The following is a 14,757-nucleotide window of genomic DNA, read 5'->3' on the forward strand; positions in this document are numbered from 1 at the left end:
CTGCAGCTCTGACATTTCTCCATTGGAGAATGTTAATTGATGATAACTTTTGTTCATTGTTGATCTTAGACAGAATCAAACTAAAAAAAAATTAAAAAAATAAACTGTTCTTAGTCTCAATTAGAAGCAGAGTAGAAGCTCCCCTTAGTAGAAATAATTGCTTCCAATCCCTGTAAATACACAAGAATGCCTTTTTCAAAGTAATACAATGTTAGAAAATAATAGTTCTGTCCTCATGTAACTACTGTATTAAAATTTTAAACTGAAACTTTTTAAACTAGTAACCCATATACTTCATTTGTTGTCCTCTCCGGAAGTCTTTTTTTTTTTTCTTTTTCTTTTGGGACAGTTTCAGCAAAAGCTTAAAGCAAGGCATTGAACAGAGTTCATCCATTTTACTCACCAACTTTCACATGGATCTACTTACTTTCTCTAGCTCTATGTATATTTAATTGTGAAAAAACAAACAAACAAAAAAGAACAGTTTAAGCAAGAGTCACTAAAAGCAAAATCAATTCAGACTACTCAGCAACATGGCAGGCATATTAGACCTCAGCAAAGGAGCATTCAAGAACCTGCTCCACATTAGGAAGATATTAAATCTGAAAATTGGTATCTCACCATACAGACATCTCTCTTGAAATGTCTCCTGCTTGGCCATTTTTGTGTGAGTCCTAAAAATTGGCCTCATTGTTAGTACAGACAGGCAGATGGGGGTCCTGATTTGGGAGTCACTGGAGTTTATGTGTCTGACAGCAGGTTTGTGATATACACAGTAATGTACACCTCCAGGGCTTAAACTTCAGGTGTACAGCAGGCCTTTCTGGCAAAAAAAAACATTCCCATGATTATTACTTGCCTTTTTAGTCACTGTCAGGACCAGGTAACAATTAAACACTGTTTCTGTAGGTCTCATTTTTGGGTAAAAAATAAGATGTTCCCAAATCGCTCTAATGGATCAGACTTTTTAATGGCTATTTTAGTCAATACAGTACTGTGATGTTGTAACAGCAAGCAGAAAATCACAAGGTGGATTAACCAAAGACACTTAAAATCAACAGAAAAATTGCCTGGATTTGGATTCTTTCTTCTGTTTTCAATTAAAAGTCCAGGTCTTATAATTCAGCAGATTTCTTAAATATTCTTTATGTGTATTAGAATCTTTCCTTGTCTTTCTTAAGTGGCGGTGTCACTCTTTCTTAGCCCAATTATCCATATTTGCATCCTCCACGTATTTTTTCTATTAGGAAAGCAAATTGATGATGATGAAGTAAAATATCTTTTATTCACGCCTTTGTTTATTCGCAATGACTGCTGGAACTTGCTGTTATCAAATGCAGGAAGATTCAGACAGCAGAAGATACTTCTTCCCCTCACACTTTAAATCTATTTTAGCCAAAGTCCAGGCTAAAATCTTTCTCTCCAGGATTTTCTTAGTGCCATATTCTCTGTGTTTGTGCAGCATGTACCTGGTGACCTCTTACTAATTTTTTTCAACTGGGTTTTTGGTTGCAATTTTTGTTGTTGCTGTTATAACTATTCAGAAAAGTTACTCAGGCCATCTGTTTGCGTATGCACTGTCTGCATATACCTTTGGTATGGGAGGATACTTAGTTTTAGTTTCAGGAGATTTAATAGTGCTTAACTGTTTATTATAATAATTTTAAATTATGAATGGCAGTTATATATCCAGTGGCAGAAGTTTAAACCAATCCAGAAAAAAAATCCCAAAAAACCAAACAAAAAACCAACCAACCAAACAACAACAACAACAAAAAAACAAAACCAAAACAAACCAAAAAGAGCCTCCCCCATTCTGATTAAGAAAAGAGATCCAGACATGTTTAATTATATTAATATACAAAAATAAGTGCATGTGCCAAAATATTGTTTGTCAAAATCATAACACATAATCATAAATATGTGGCCACAAATCATACAGCCATAAATCAAACTCAAAGGGCACAGTTATGGAGTGCAATGGGTTTATTCATTTGCTGCAAAATTACTTGATAATAATAAAAAAATGCAGTGAGGCCTATCTGTTTTTGCATTAGAATTTATTTTAATGAATCTAAAATTTGCATCATAAAACAATGCCTTCAATTTGACAAAGACCAAATATTATCAAGTGCTTTCTAAAAGTATTATGAATACTCAAAATTAAAGACAGTAAGTCATATTTGATCTATATTCTATTTGAAGCCCAGCAAGTATCCAGTGCTGATGGAAAAGGGTAACTATTGCAATTTCCAGTTGATGTGAACCCCATAAATACCCTCACTCTTCTAAAAATTTTCAGTTTCTTGTGTGCAACCATTACTGGGTCTAGTAATGAAGGTATTCTGCTGCTTTATAATGAAATAACACTTGTGCCAGTACTCAGAATAAATGACACATTCTCTTTACCAGGTGATAATGCTAAGCTATGCCTCAATGGTCTAGAATCTGCATCTTTGCCTCCAGAGGCCTGGAGACGATGGAAACAAGATACAGCAATACAAAAGTGAAGTATTAAAAAATTCCAGATCTGACACACAGACTCCAGCAGGTACTTCTAATTTTTTGTTTCTTTCCTATTTCTTTAAACTCTTCTGCATGGCCAGTCTGTAAATACGACTTATTTGTCTGTACCCAAAATGACAAGTGATAAGTTATCCTGGTGCATAAACACAGAAAAAACTTGCATCTAGTCTGTGTATCCAGCTGCACAGTGGCATTTTACCTCACACAAAGTTTTGTTCTAAAAAAAGTTTAGTGTACAATACTTGAGTGCAGAAATCCAATTCCAGGATTGCAGGGAAAAAAGTTATAAAGATCAACCAATATGGAGCATAAGAATTTTTACATATCACAGTGTGTAAGAAAAAGAGTACCTATAGCATCCTGCACTTAGTTCCAAAATCTTTAAGGAAATTATTACTAAAACAGAGAGCACAAGAAGCAGCAGTGTGTTACTTGCATGGCATTGTTTCTCTTGGGCCCATGAAATTTGGAAGCATTTATAGAGCTGGTCTGAAGCCAGCTGGATTCTGATGAATTTTAACCTCAGCCTCTCAGTTTCTGAAAATGAAAATACAGAAAACTTTTGGAAGCTGATACAGCAGTCCTGTGAAGACTGGAAATTGGTCAATCCTGCCGTTAGCTCAATGTAACAAATTATACTAAGTAAATGAAATGTCAACCCCATCAGCTCGCAAAAAATTTCAGTCTAGAAGACTTCGATACAATAAAAAGTATGTATCTGATGCCTATTCTCGCTTGGCACAGAAATGAGCGGTTACAAACTTTTGAATTCTACTTTGTAAAGAGAAGTCTCGTGTGGCTGGTTTGAATCCACGATAAAATTCCTGTCCTGATACCTCCAGACATATTCACATGCTCCGGACTTTTGCGGAGCTCACAGATTTTCTCTCTCCTGCATCTCAGCAGGAGCAGGCCGGCTTAGCATCCTCTTGCCTGCTGCCAAGGATGGAGGCGGTTGGGGATGGGGCCCCCTCGACTTTTCTGGGCGATAGCTTTTGCAGGACCGCGGCCAGCTTCTGGCCGAGGCTGCGGTCCCAGCCAGCGCTCGCTGCCCGCCGGACTCCAGGTATGGCCGCGGGAGCTGGTGCGGGTTCCGCCCCCGGGTGCCGGTGCCGGTGGCGGGGCAGGGTGCGGAACAGGGTGCGGGCGCGGTGCCGGTGGCGGGGCAGGGTGCGGATGCCGGGGGCGGTGCTGGTGGCGGGACAGGGTGCGGGGCCGTGGGCGGTGCCGGGGCAGGGTGCAGGGCAGGGTGCGGAGCCGTGGGCTGGCGCGGTGCCCGGAGCGCGGCCGTCCCGCCCCGCGGGGTGCCGAGGAGGGAGGGGTGTCCGCCGCACGTCAGCGCCGCCCGCGATAAATGCCCGGCGGGGCGGGAGCCGTGGGGAGAAGCGTGGAGCAACTCGGGGCGGTGGTGGCGGCGATCGGGAGGCGGGCGGGGGAGGCGGCGGTGGCGGCTGAGCTCGGCGGCAGCCCCGCTGCTGGACACGTCCGCGCCCGCCGCGCCGCTCCCAGCGCTGCTCCGCCGCGGCCAGCGGGGCGAGGCCGTGCCCGCGCCCCCCGGCCCCACGCGGGCGTGGCGAGGAGGCGGGCGGCGGAGCGAAGCTGGCTGCGGGAGGAGCAGGCAGCCGCCGCCGGAGGGGTAAGGGCACTGGCAGGGGCAGCATCCTCCCCGCAGCATCCTCCCCGGCGGCGGGAGGGAGGACGGGCGGGCCCGGCGGCCGGGGCGCTCCGGCGGGTTCGGCCGCCCCGCAGAGAGCGGGGCCGGGGCCGGGCGGCGGCGGCGGGGGCGCCGGGAGCGCTCGGCTCGCTCTGCCCCTGCGCCTCTTTGTGTTTCCCTCCCAGCGGCTGCGGCCGGTGTGGCGGGATTCGCCCAGGGTGAAGGAGTGACCTCGGCTTTCCTACCTAAAGCACTCGGTCGTGTAGTAGGCGTTGTTAGAATACGGCACTCTTGGAAGTGGTACTGCTTCATCTGAGAGTTTTCAGTGCTTTCCTTTGCTTGGTGGCTAGAAAAACGCCGTCTCCCCCGCTTTCCTGTCCGAGTTGAATACCTTTAGTTTAATTAGGGTTTCGGAAAACGTAAAACAAAAGCTTTAATCAAAGTCATCATTTGAAATGCACTAAGAGGGGATACTTTGTATTAACTTAATTGTCGATTTCTGTTTACATTTTGGCAATGACTGCAAGCCTTTAACCTTCTTTTGTTGAGTTCCAGTACTGGAAGACCTTATCTACAGTCTAATCTTCATTGATGTCTGGCTCCTTTTAAGTAGATATGAAAAGCATGCGTTTTGCATACAGGCACTGAAATGTGCGTGTGAATGTAATATATAAAACCACTTGAACAAACTGAAGTTCATAAGACTGAAGATAAGCTATCTTCCCAAATCAACTGTGTGCATTTTTAGAGTAAAAAATGCAGCATCCTGCTTTCTCCCCCTAGAACAACAGTTACAAAATCTGTGTGAACTAGAGATTTTGTTGCTTAATAAGTTCATACAGGCCAGTCCTTCAGTCTACAAATTACATTACATTACTCTCTCTTATGCATTTGCAGCCAGCAAACCTGGAAGAAAGACTTTGTCTTGGAGCTAACTCCTGAGCATTTTGAGAACATTCATCATGAAGTATGTAGTACAGGAATGGCTCAGAGTAACTACCTTGCTATTCATAGCTCAAGCCGTTTCTGCAATGGTTCTTCCCAATGCCACGCTCTTAGAGGAACTTTTGGAAAAGTACATGGATGAAGATGGTGAGTGGTGGATCGCCAAGCAGAGAGGGAAAAGGGCTATCACAGACAGTGATATGCAAAGTATCTTGGATCTTCATAATAAATTACGGGGTCAGGTGTATCCACCAGCTTCCAATATGGAATATATGGTAAGGAAAAATGGATAGTGACATGCAGAAAAAAATGTTCTTAGAACAGTTGCTATCACTTTATCAAACAGCATACTTTCAGTCTTAGCTTGCTTGTTTTCTCATTTAAAGAATTTGTTACTTGTTTGTTTTTATTTTTTGTACAGGTATGAACTGTGAGATAAAAGTGCCTGTTTGTGGATCAAGTGTCATGCTCTACTTATATTCATGTGTTTAACCTCTCACAGCTCTCCTAAATTTAAGCTGCAGTTCCTCAGTGTTGGGGCAAATTTCTAAAACTGCAGTACTCAATAAAGTTGATTGTAATTGTGGCTTAAAAAGTTACCATCTGAGAAGAGTACCGAACTATGAAGTTTCAAGATAGCATGCATGTGTTCTTTCCTATGCTTCTAGGTTGGATGGAATTTCTGAGCAAAATGAGGGTTTTACAACAAAAACATCTTCTATTTAACTTGGCATGTGTTACTGGAGGGCTGTATATTTCTGTGTTCAAATTAATATTAATTAATATTTTTATTAATATATTAATATGAATATATTAATATATTTATTTTTTCCTTAAGAAGCCTCTATATTTGGACTGTTATTAGTTGCACTAAGTCCCTTGTTTCTGAACTTTGTTTTTATGCCATAGTTCAAGGCTAATTCTATCTCTCCTTGCAAAGTAGATGACATCAGGCCATAAGAGCTTTTAAGAAGTCTAGAGATTTGACAAAAATGGGCAAATTTTCTTTTTTCTTTACGTTTTTCCTCTATGTGGTATATTGTTGACTTATCTCTTCATGCACCAGAGAAATAACATTGGTATAGGTTGAGCTGTTTATGTCAAATACTATACAGGTTCCAGACACTTTCCATGACAGATGTTTATATTAACACATTTCCAGATCAAAATATCTTTCCTAGACTGGAGTGATGTCTTTCAGGTTGGAGATCTGATGGAACTGAGCATGTATATGTCCTGGGAAAACCATGCTTGCTTAAACCAGCAGTAGAATCATAGGATAGTTTGGGTGGGAGGGGACATTTAAAAGTTGTCTAATCCACCCTCAATTAAAGGCAATCTAACTTAAGTTTACTTGTATGAGTGTTACTGTATTAGACTAAGAGCCATCAGAGAATTATAATTGTTCAAGGAATCCTGGGATATGTTGCCACATATCATCTCCAAGCAAAGGGATGATAATACCTAAACCAACTTTAACCCATTCAGTTACAACTGTCTGCACATATTTGTAAACTTTGTTTTCTGTTGTGAGTTTTCACACCTTGTTGTAATAGAGGTTAACATTTTGTTCCCAGTCACTCAGGTTGATTTTTTTTCTGGAAAGCTCAAAAGCAAGCTATTAAATCTTTTTGTAAAACAAGGATTGGGAAGACTGTTGCTTTCCCATGTTAAAATACTGCAGCCTTTTACTTGAGATTCTGTGAAAAAGTAGCTGATTTGTAGTTATGCCCCTTTTTCCATTCCTAATGCCATACTACATTTGCTTGTCTTATGTATCTTGGAAAGGAGAATTTGGATATACTCACAGAAGTAAGGTTTTTGACAGCTTTATTCAAAGATTCCTCCAGCACTGCACACACTTGGGCTTAGATTCTGTGTTAGGTCTACATCTGGAACAAGCTTTTTTGGTTTTGTTGTTTTTTCTGTGCTCTCCAATGATGCCTGAGCCAGAGAGTACAAGTAGCATGGAAAAGCAATTACCCAATTTTAACATCAAGGATGTTACTCAGAACAGGGCAGCAGCTTTCAAGAGGGTGGGATTCAATTTTTGGCATAATATCCAAGAGAATGAGGGATTAGGATAGGGTTTGAGACCTGTGAAGGAAAAGGGTCTGTATAAAGTATGTGGTCAGAGGGATAGATACCTGTGGAGGGATAAGGACCTATGAGAACGGTGTGGAGAGAGCCTGAGTGGTCAAGAAGATGTTGAGAAATCGTGATGGAGAGAGAGAGCATTTGATGAATAGATGTGGTTAAGCTAAGACTTGTGACTGTGATTTGGATCAGAAGTTTATGGAAGGAGTTTAAGAGCACAGAAATTTTCTCAGAGGCTATTTGAAAAGTCTAAACCTTTTAGTAAGTGGGGAGGAAGATTTTATCTGGAGGAAGCAGGTGAGAGTCAGTATTGGAAGTGGAGACAGGAGGGTTTAGAAGACAGTGGGAACCACAAGCTTCTTGAACAGAACGAGGAAAGGACTTCTGATTGTTTGCACATATATTTTTATGGTTCTCGTAGAGATTTTCTTTCAATGTCTTAGTAAAGATAATTATTAGTGCTCCAGAAAAGGGAAACCATCTATCTAAATGCTTGCCTGATGTTTAATGAGATAGGTGAGTGCACCTGAAATACATCTGTCTACTTTTGGTGTGGTTTATTAATATAGACATGCTGTCAAACAAGTCTCCTGCTTTGGCACGGTCATGTCCCTGTATACTACCCTTTGTATTAGTAAACCCTCTCCTTGTGAATAGAGCTAGTTCTGCTTGGGAGAGTGAAGTTTTATGTCTCACTGAACCTGAATGGAGATCAGCAAGGTCCAGGTGCCTCCCTGATAAAACTGTCTCTATAAATCTGTGGTATAGTTGAGACGTTTAAGATATCCAAGCTGGGAGAAGTATGTGGGGACTGCAGGCTCTCTTACTGCACTGTTAGGTTACCTCAGATGTTCTAGACTAATAGACAGCTCTGGCTGAAGTGCTTCTGTCCTGCTCCTGCTGATGGAATGCACCTGAGTTGCCGATGAGACTGATCCAAGTACTTAAAGGATCAGATTTTATTAAAAAAAATGTAATTTTAGGGTTTTTTTTTTAAATTCAAAGTCATGACACTGTCTCCCTGCATGGCATGAATCAGATGAGTACCAGTGCTGATAAGAGAATATTGGAATGCATAGCTAAGGAATGAGTGGGATGGAGACCACACTGGGTAGGAGCTTTTTGTTTTATTACTCACTTACAAAGTCCATCCTTTGAGATAAGGCCTGCAGCATAAGATCTTGGTTCTATTAAAAAAAAAAGCCGAGGAAAACTAAAAAGTTGCATTACTGAGCTGTACACTCTTCCCGTATGTGTTGAAAAAGCAAACATTACTGGGCTGTCATAGTTCAGAGATCTAAAGTCACAGTGCAGTAAGATTCACAGTAGCTAGGTCTAATGAGCAAAGCGTTCTCATGGTTGTCTGGCTGAACTTGCTGGATGTAAAGTTCATCTTCCCAAGTGCTGTGGCACTGGTGGTGAGCAGTAAAGGATTCCTAAGATAAGAATAAAGTATATGGAAAGAGAAACTTCTGCAATGAAGCACCCCAGCTTCCAGAAAACAGCAGTTTAGGGATTTCCTCAATCTGCTGTTGTACTTTTTGCATCAGATGGAATACTTTCACATGGAATTTTCTTTATGAATCTGAAAGCGTCTGAGTCCACTTCTATTTTTTGAATCCATGGCATCAATTTGAAGAGCTCTATAAATTTAATTATGCAGTGAGTGAAAAAGAACATTTGTTTTCCTTTAAACTTGATCTTCTATTTTATGCCTTATTTTCCTTTATTGTGAGAAATAATAATTTCCTCAGTGATCACAAGGGTTTCAGCTGAAGAATCCTAATTCTTTTACTTGAAAACTGTTCTATCTGAAAAGCTGTTCCATTTTGCTATGATTATCTTGTTTTCCTTTTAAATCAAAGGGGACAAACCAAACTGTGGATAGTTACGGCATACTGCAAATTGGTATAGTTGTATTTTTTTCTTCATTTCCTAATAATTTCTAACATTCTTTTACATTTTGACTTAGTGTCCTACAGCTGATGTGTTTCATAGAGCTATTCACAATGACTTCAAGATCTTTCTGTTGTTCTAAGAGGTCATTTACTACACTACTATGTATATATAGTTGGCTGTAATCCCCAAGAATGTCCTTACTACTTTTTGTTCATTCACATTGAATGCTATAAATCATTTTGTCTTCCAATCACTTAGCATTAATGAGTCTCCTGTCTTTATATTTTATTTTTCCTATCCTGTTTTTATCTATCATAAATAGTGAATACTATACTGCATTCTCTTTTCTTGGGCTATTGTGGAGAAGGTATGCTGCAGAGATTGTGGATGCATCTTGCAAGGAATCTGAAAAACAATTTTGTATTCTTAAATCCCTTTTCTGTCATTTATCACTTCTTTATCTTATGATAGCTTGATTTTGTTTGTTTGTTAATTTTTAAGTAACTTAGGAATTCTTTGGAAAACTTAACTGCACTTAACCCTTTCCCACATGTGGGCACTTTCAAGGTGTAATATACATGGGAGTAATTATCTGTATATTTCATATTTTTTTAACTTATCCTATAAAGTCATTTTAATGGAAGGTGGTTTTTAGTCTGTGGTTTCTCAGCATCTTCTAGAAGATTTTTAAAATATTATCAACCAAGTGCTGGTTTTTGTTAATGTGGTAACAAGAGAGATAGTGTAGTGCACAGTAATTAGAAGTTTAATGAGCAAGTTCTTCCAGGTTCTTGAAGGATATTGCTTGGTCACAGCAATTTGATACTGTCAGTTTTGGCTGTTGTTTCTTAAGGCTAATTTGGATCCTGCACCTCACCTTCTGCCTCTTTTTCTGTATGGAAGAATTCTGGTGTGAGAACGTGCATAAGCTCCTCTGTAGGGAACAGTATTGCAAAAATTCATTAAGCTCCTCTGTGGTGGCCTTACATGACCTTATGACTGCATGTTAGATCATTCTTTCCTAGACCTCCTCCATCAAAGCTGAGAAAATTTTTGGGTTGTTGACATTACGACTTAAATAGAAAAAGAAAAATCTTTTTTTGAGGTTATGATGAACAGTGTGTTATGAAAATGCATGGCAAATGCATGTTGTATATTTTTTAATCTGGATTGCTTCCTTTTAAAGAAAAGTGTAAGGAGCATTTTCTTTTTGCTGTGCGCATGAATTTAACAGCACTGGAAAGTGCTCTATGTTCTAGAGCTGCCTGTACCTGCCAGCCTCTCTTGCCAAAGACCTATCCTTTAAGGAAAAAATGGGAACCATCATGCTTAGCCTTCCTAGTCTTTGGGGGTTTTTTTGGAAGCGTTAGTTGTGTATCTTGAACTGAAATTGCAAAAACTTTTTTCCCAATAATTTCATTGGTAACATTGCACCTTAGTAAATCTAAATGTATTAATGAAAACTGGTTTTCTTCGTGATTATTGCAGTTGAGACTTTAAAAATAGTTATTATTATTTGGATAGTGGAAATTGTTAATTCCTCTATATTCCAAACAGTTGTAGTTTGCAAAATAAAATAATTCACCAAGAATCGCATTCACAAAAGTAAATTTGGTTAATGAATTTCTAATGCACTCTATTTTAAACCATTCTTTTAGCATTCATTCCTTGATTTCATACATATTTTCCCAAACAAAGAAGTCAAATGATTCATGTGAGATCCTCATTCCATGCATGTGCCTTTGCTGTACTTAGAGTATTCAGGTTTCAGCTTGATAGATAGCAGAGCATTTCAGCCTGGTATTTCTTGGCCCCAAGCCATGCACTGCATTTTGTAATTACTGTAATTGGAGACACCAGTGTCTTCTAGGGCAAGAAAGTCTCTGCTTATTTCGTTATCTCTGGTCTTTTGGCCAGATCCTGCCAATAAATACCAGGGATGTCATTGCAAAACCCATAACTTACTTCTGTCAAGTTTTACATTGGAAAACATGTGAGGAAAATACGAAGTTCTAGAGGTGCTTTTAAAACAGTTCAGATTAGAATATTTATTTGGTATAGCTGTGTGGTTCTTCAGGAAAATTCTGGATGTGTATCTGGCAGCAGTATTGGACCCATATTTTGTTCACAGAAGGGGAAAAAAAGAATTTTTTTTTCTTAGTTTGGTATAATACCTCTGAAGGTCTTAGGTCTTTGAAAACTTTGGTAGTGATGTGTTCAAATATATGATATGCTGATACCATAAAATTCCTTTCAAAACAATGACTAATTCATAATCTCTATGAAAGGCCTTATATTTTGGGAGGCTCGAAGATTTGCCTCTCCATTTCAGTAGCTTCAGGAAGACTTCAGAAGAAAAAAATTAAGAAATATTGCTTATTTTCATTTTTTAAAATTTTCCTGTAGGCAATCTTCTGTTACAGTTAAGTAGAAACCATTGGACTTTGGATTATATGAACCCACTAGTGGACAGAGCTTTTGCATGATAGTATAAGATTATTCATGGCATCATAATGACTGAATAGGCATCAAAATAAATTGTATTGCTATTTTGTGATGCATTTAGATTCTATGATAATTTTAAATCTGGGAGTAGCAGCTTCTCTCTGTGTATCTGTAAGTTCCCAGCTGAGGGGTTTTTTTGGTGTTTTTGTAGTATTCCTCAGAGAATTGAAACAGCATTAGGAAACATAAAGGAAGACCTTATAGTGGATATACATGTTTTGGTGAATTTTTCTGTTCTGAAGTGCCCTGTTAAATTTCCTAGACCTTTCTGACAAAACATTCTGATGTCTTTGTTACCCACCTTGCCAAAACTCTTCAGTGGATGCTTGATCAAAAACAATTCCAGTTCCTTTTGAGCAGAGGGCTTTGGTTTGTGGAATTCCCTAAGTGGCTGAAGAGCACTTTGGGTGCCAAGAACAGAGCAGCTCTATTCAGAGTGAACCTGCCCCCTTTCCCTCTGGTTTTCCACTTTTCTGCTTCACTTCAAAGATTGGTGGAAGTGCTTCAGCTTCTTTGCCTGTGCTCAAAGGCTACTGACTCTGCATCAAAGAGCACAGTGACGTTGACTTATCCTCTTATTCTCCCTGGCAGTTTTAGCAAAGGATTGTGCAATGTGAAGTGGCCAAGAAAAAAAAGTGGTATGACTTCTATTGATGTAATGCCAACAACAACTAAGCAGCTCCAAGTAAAGAAACTGAAAGTGGAAAGTAGGAAAAAGGCTCACTGTCTCAAAGTTTAAGGGAACCTTCCCAAAATAAAATAATTAGCAATACAGGACAGACACTGTTCATCTTTTATTTTTGCTGTCAGAGAACTTCTTTGTCCCCAGCAAAACAAAATCATTAATATTTAATCATTAGTAGTAGCAGAATCTAAGCTTGAGTAGAAAATATGAACAGAACACTGAAAGGATCAATGAGATTTATAAAAGTAGCTCCCTGTTGCCTGGCATCTTTATGGTATTTGCCTTGGAATCTTCCTTAACTAATTTTTTTCTTTTTAGTTGAGAAAAAAAATTTACTTATTTCTTAACATTATTTCATTGAAATGTGAGAAATGAAGTTATCCTGTTCTATGTAAATATAATCAGCCTTAGATTTGGCATGAGTGGCTGTCATAGAAAAAGTGTGATTCATTCAGAAGACTATCCTCTGGTAATACAAAGATGGACAAATTTCACTTTATTATGAAAAAAGATAAGTTTCTTAAAATGAGAATTTTAAATCCAGACTTTGCCTGCCTGATAGATATCACAATAGATTTGTCCTGAATTCCCTGTTGGATCTTCAAGTGGTCAGGGATTCCTTTAATACATTTTCCAATGTTTTTTTTTAGATTTTATTTGAAAATATTTCTGACCATAGTGCCAGGTCACATATGGTCAATAGATGCTTTCTGGCATTAAGTTCAATTCACTTATGTCAAAACACAGTGATCATCTTTTAAAAGTATTTAGGCTGACACATATTTGAGATACCATGGCTATTTCCTGTTCAAAGTCCAGGAAATTCTGTAACATCTCTAAAACTGCTGTATGAAAGCCATCAGTTACAGTGAGTTTAACCTGGTAATCTGTACTAGGATTTGAGGTAAGGACCTGTGCTCTGGTCAGTTTGTGATTAGCTATAAATATTCATGAATACTATTTGTAATGAATGTGTGCAATTCATAATTCGTCAATAGACAAACTAGAGAAATCAGGATCAGCTTTCATGCTGTTGCTTCTCTTCCATTCCTGTTAGAATATGGAAGTGAATAGATGATTTTTAGTTATGTTCTAATAGATAGTCTTAATGCACTGCTTTTAAAAAGTAGCAAAGTAAATGCACTGTTTTAGAACACCTTCGAAAGCTGAATATTCCAGCATGGGTTTTTTAACATGCTTAGAGTAGACAGAGAATTAAACATGATTAGTCATGTCTCTGGTTCCTATTCCTGGTTTTACTTCTTCAACACAAAAAGCTCAAACACATGAAGCTGTAATAAGGAGATACTTCTAAATATTGGTGCAATTTTTTCAGTGTTTGTGAACAATATTTTTGGCCTTATACCACTTTCCTGTTTCCAGGCAAAAGCCACAGTTTTCCTACTTTTTACTCTTTTCCAAAAGAGTAGCTGAAACCTCAAGGTCTATTCAGGGATCTCTGCCCAGTTTAAAGCTCTGTAAACTCCAGTCTGCCACATGGTAGCATGTAAGTTCCTTACCATTTCACTTCTAGCCAGGTAGTAGTTTTCCAGCAGAAAATGCCTGTCTTAACTTTCTTGGTAGAGGAAAGTTTAGCGGTTTTAGCTATTCTTTCTTTGTGCTTAAAGAATATATCAGTACTAGTTAGCCTTGCTGGGTTTTTATTTTCAAGGAAATTTTGCCTGGTGCTATAGTACTCCTGAGTTTTTGTGGTCACTGCTGCATAAGGAACCTCAGACTATGGGGAGGCCACATTTTTTTCTGACTCGAATGACGGGAGTGTAAGCATCTCAGTTGAGTACAAGTTATTTACTTTCCGGATGTGCTAATTATCATTAGTTTTCATGAACTTCCTTTGGCATCTTGGTACTGATGAAACTGCCTTGCTGAAGCATGACTGAAAGACAAGCTGATGAAAACTGTCAATGCCTGTTCATCAAGAAGAGATCATGTCAAACCAATCCACTCTACTTTTTTAATGACCCGGTAATTAGGGAAGTGTTAGGTGTCATATTTTGACTCTGGAAATTTCTTGACACATGCTACCCTGATGTGTTTGTGACAGAACCTCCTTTTAAACAGGCGGAAGATCAAGGGTGTTGATGCTGTTGAAGCCTCTTCTGTTTTGGTTAAACACTTTTGACTTGTGTGAGCAAAGAGTACACCTGAAAATTGCAGTCTGTATGTTTTTGTATATATATATAAATATATATATAAAATGTGGGCACAGCATAGGGTTGTTTTAAAGAACGTGATGAAAATTAGAACTTGGGAAGTATCAGTAATGGCCAAGGATCAACATGATGAAACTTAACTGCAAGGTATGGAATGAGGAAGAAATCAAACAGGTGAAATACAAGGGATAAAACATAGAGGTAAAACTGCAATATAAAGATGCAGGAGTGGCACTGACTTAAAAATTAATGTGGTGCCAATTTGTAAAAGG

At 39.0% G+C, this 14,757-nt stretch overlaps 1 protein-coding gene across 2 annotated transcripts in view; it reads left to right on the forward strand.

The window, feature by feature from the left end:
- The first annotated feature begins 4,074 nt into the window (after positions 1 to 4,074).
- CRISPLD1 (cysteine rich secretory protein LCCL domain containing 1) overlaps positions 4,075 to 14,757 on the forward strand; it is a 37,013-nt gene continuing 26,330 nt past the window's right edge. Inside the window, exons 1-2 of one of the 2 annotated variants that reach the window (XM_014870693.2) lie at positions 4,075 to 4,162; positions 5,078 to 5,400. In XM_014870693.2, coding sequence (XP_014726179.1) covers positions 5,143 to 5,400 — 258 coding nt within the window. In that variant the 5' untranslated portion in view covers positions 4,075 to 4,162; positions 5,078 to 5,142. Of the gene's footprint in view, positions 4,163 to 5,077; positions 5,401 to 14,757 lie in introns of those variants that run through there. The other variant, XM_014870694.2, reaches the window with a different exon arrangement.

Source organism: Sturnus vulgaris, chromosome 1, assembly GCF_052056855.1.
Source record: "Sturnus vulgaris isolate bStuVul1 chromosome 1, bStuVul1.hap1, whole genome shotgun sequence".
Lineage (NCBI taxonomy): Eukaryota > Metazoa > Chordata > Aves > Passeriformes > Sturnidae > Sturnus > Sturnus vulgaris.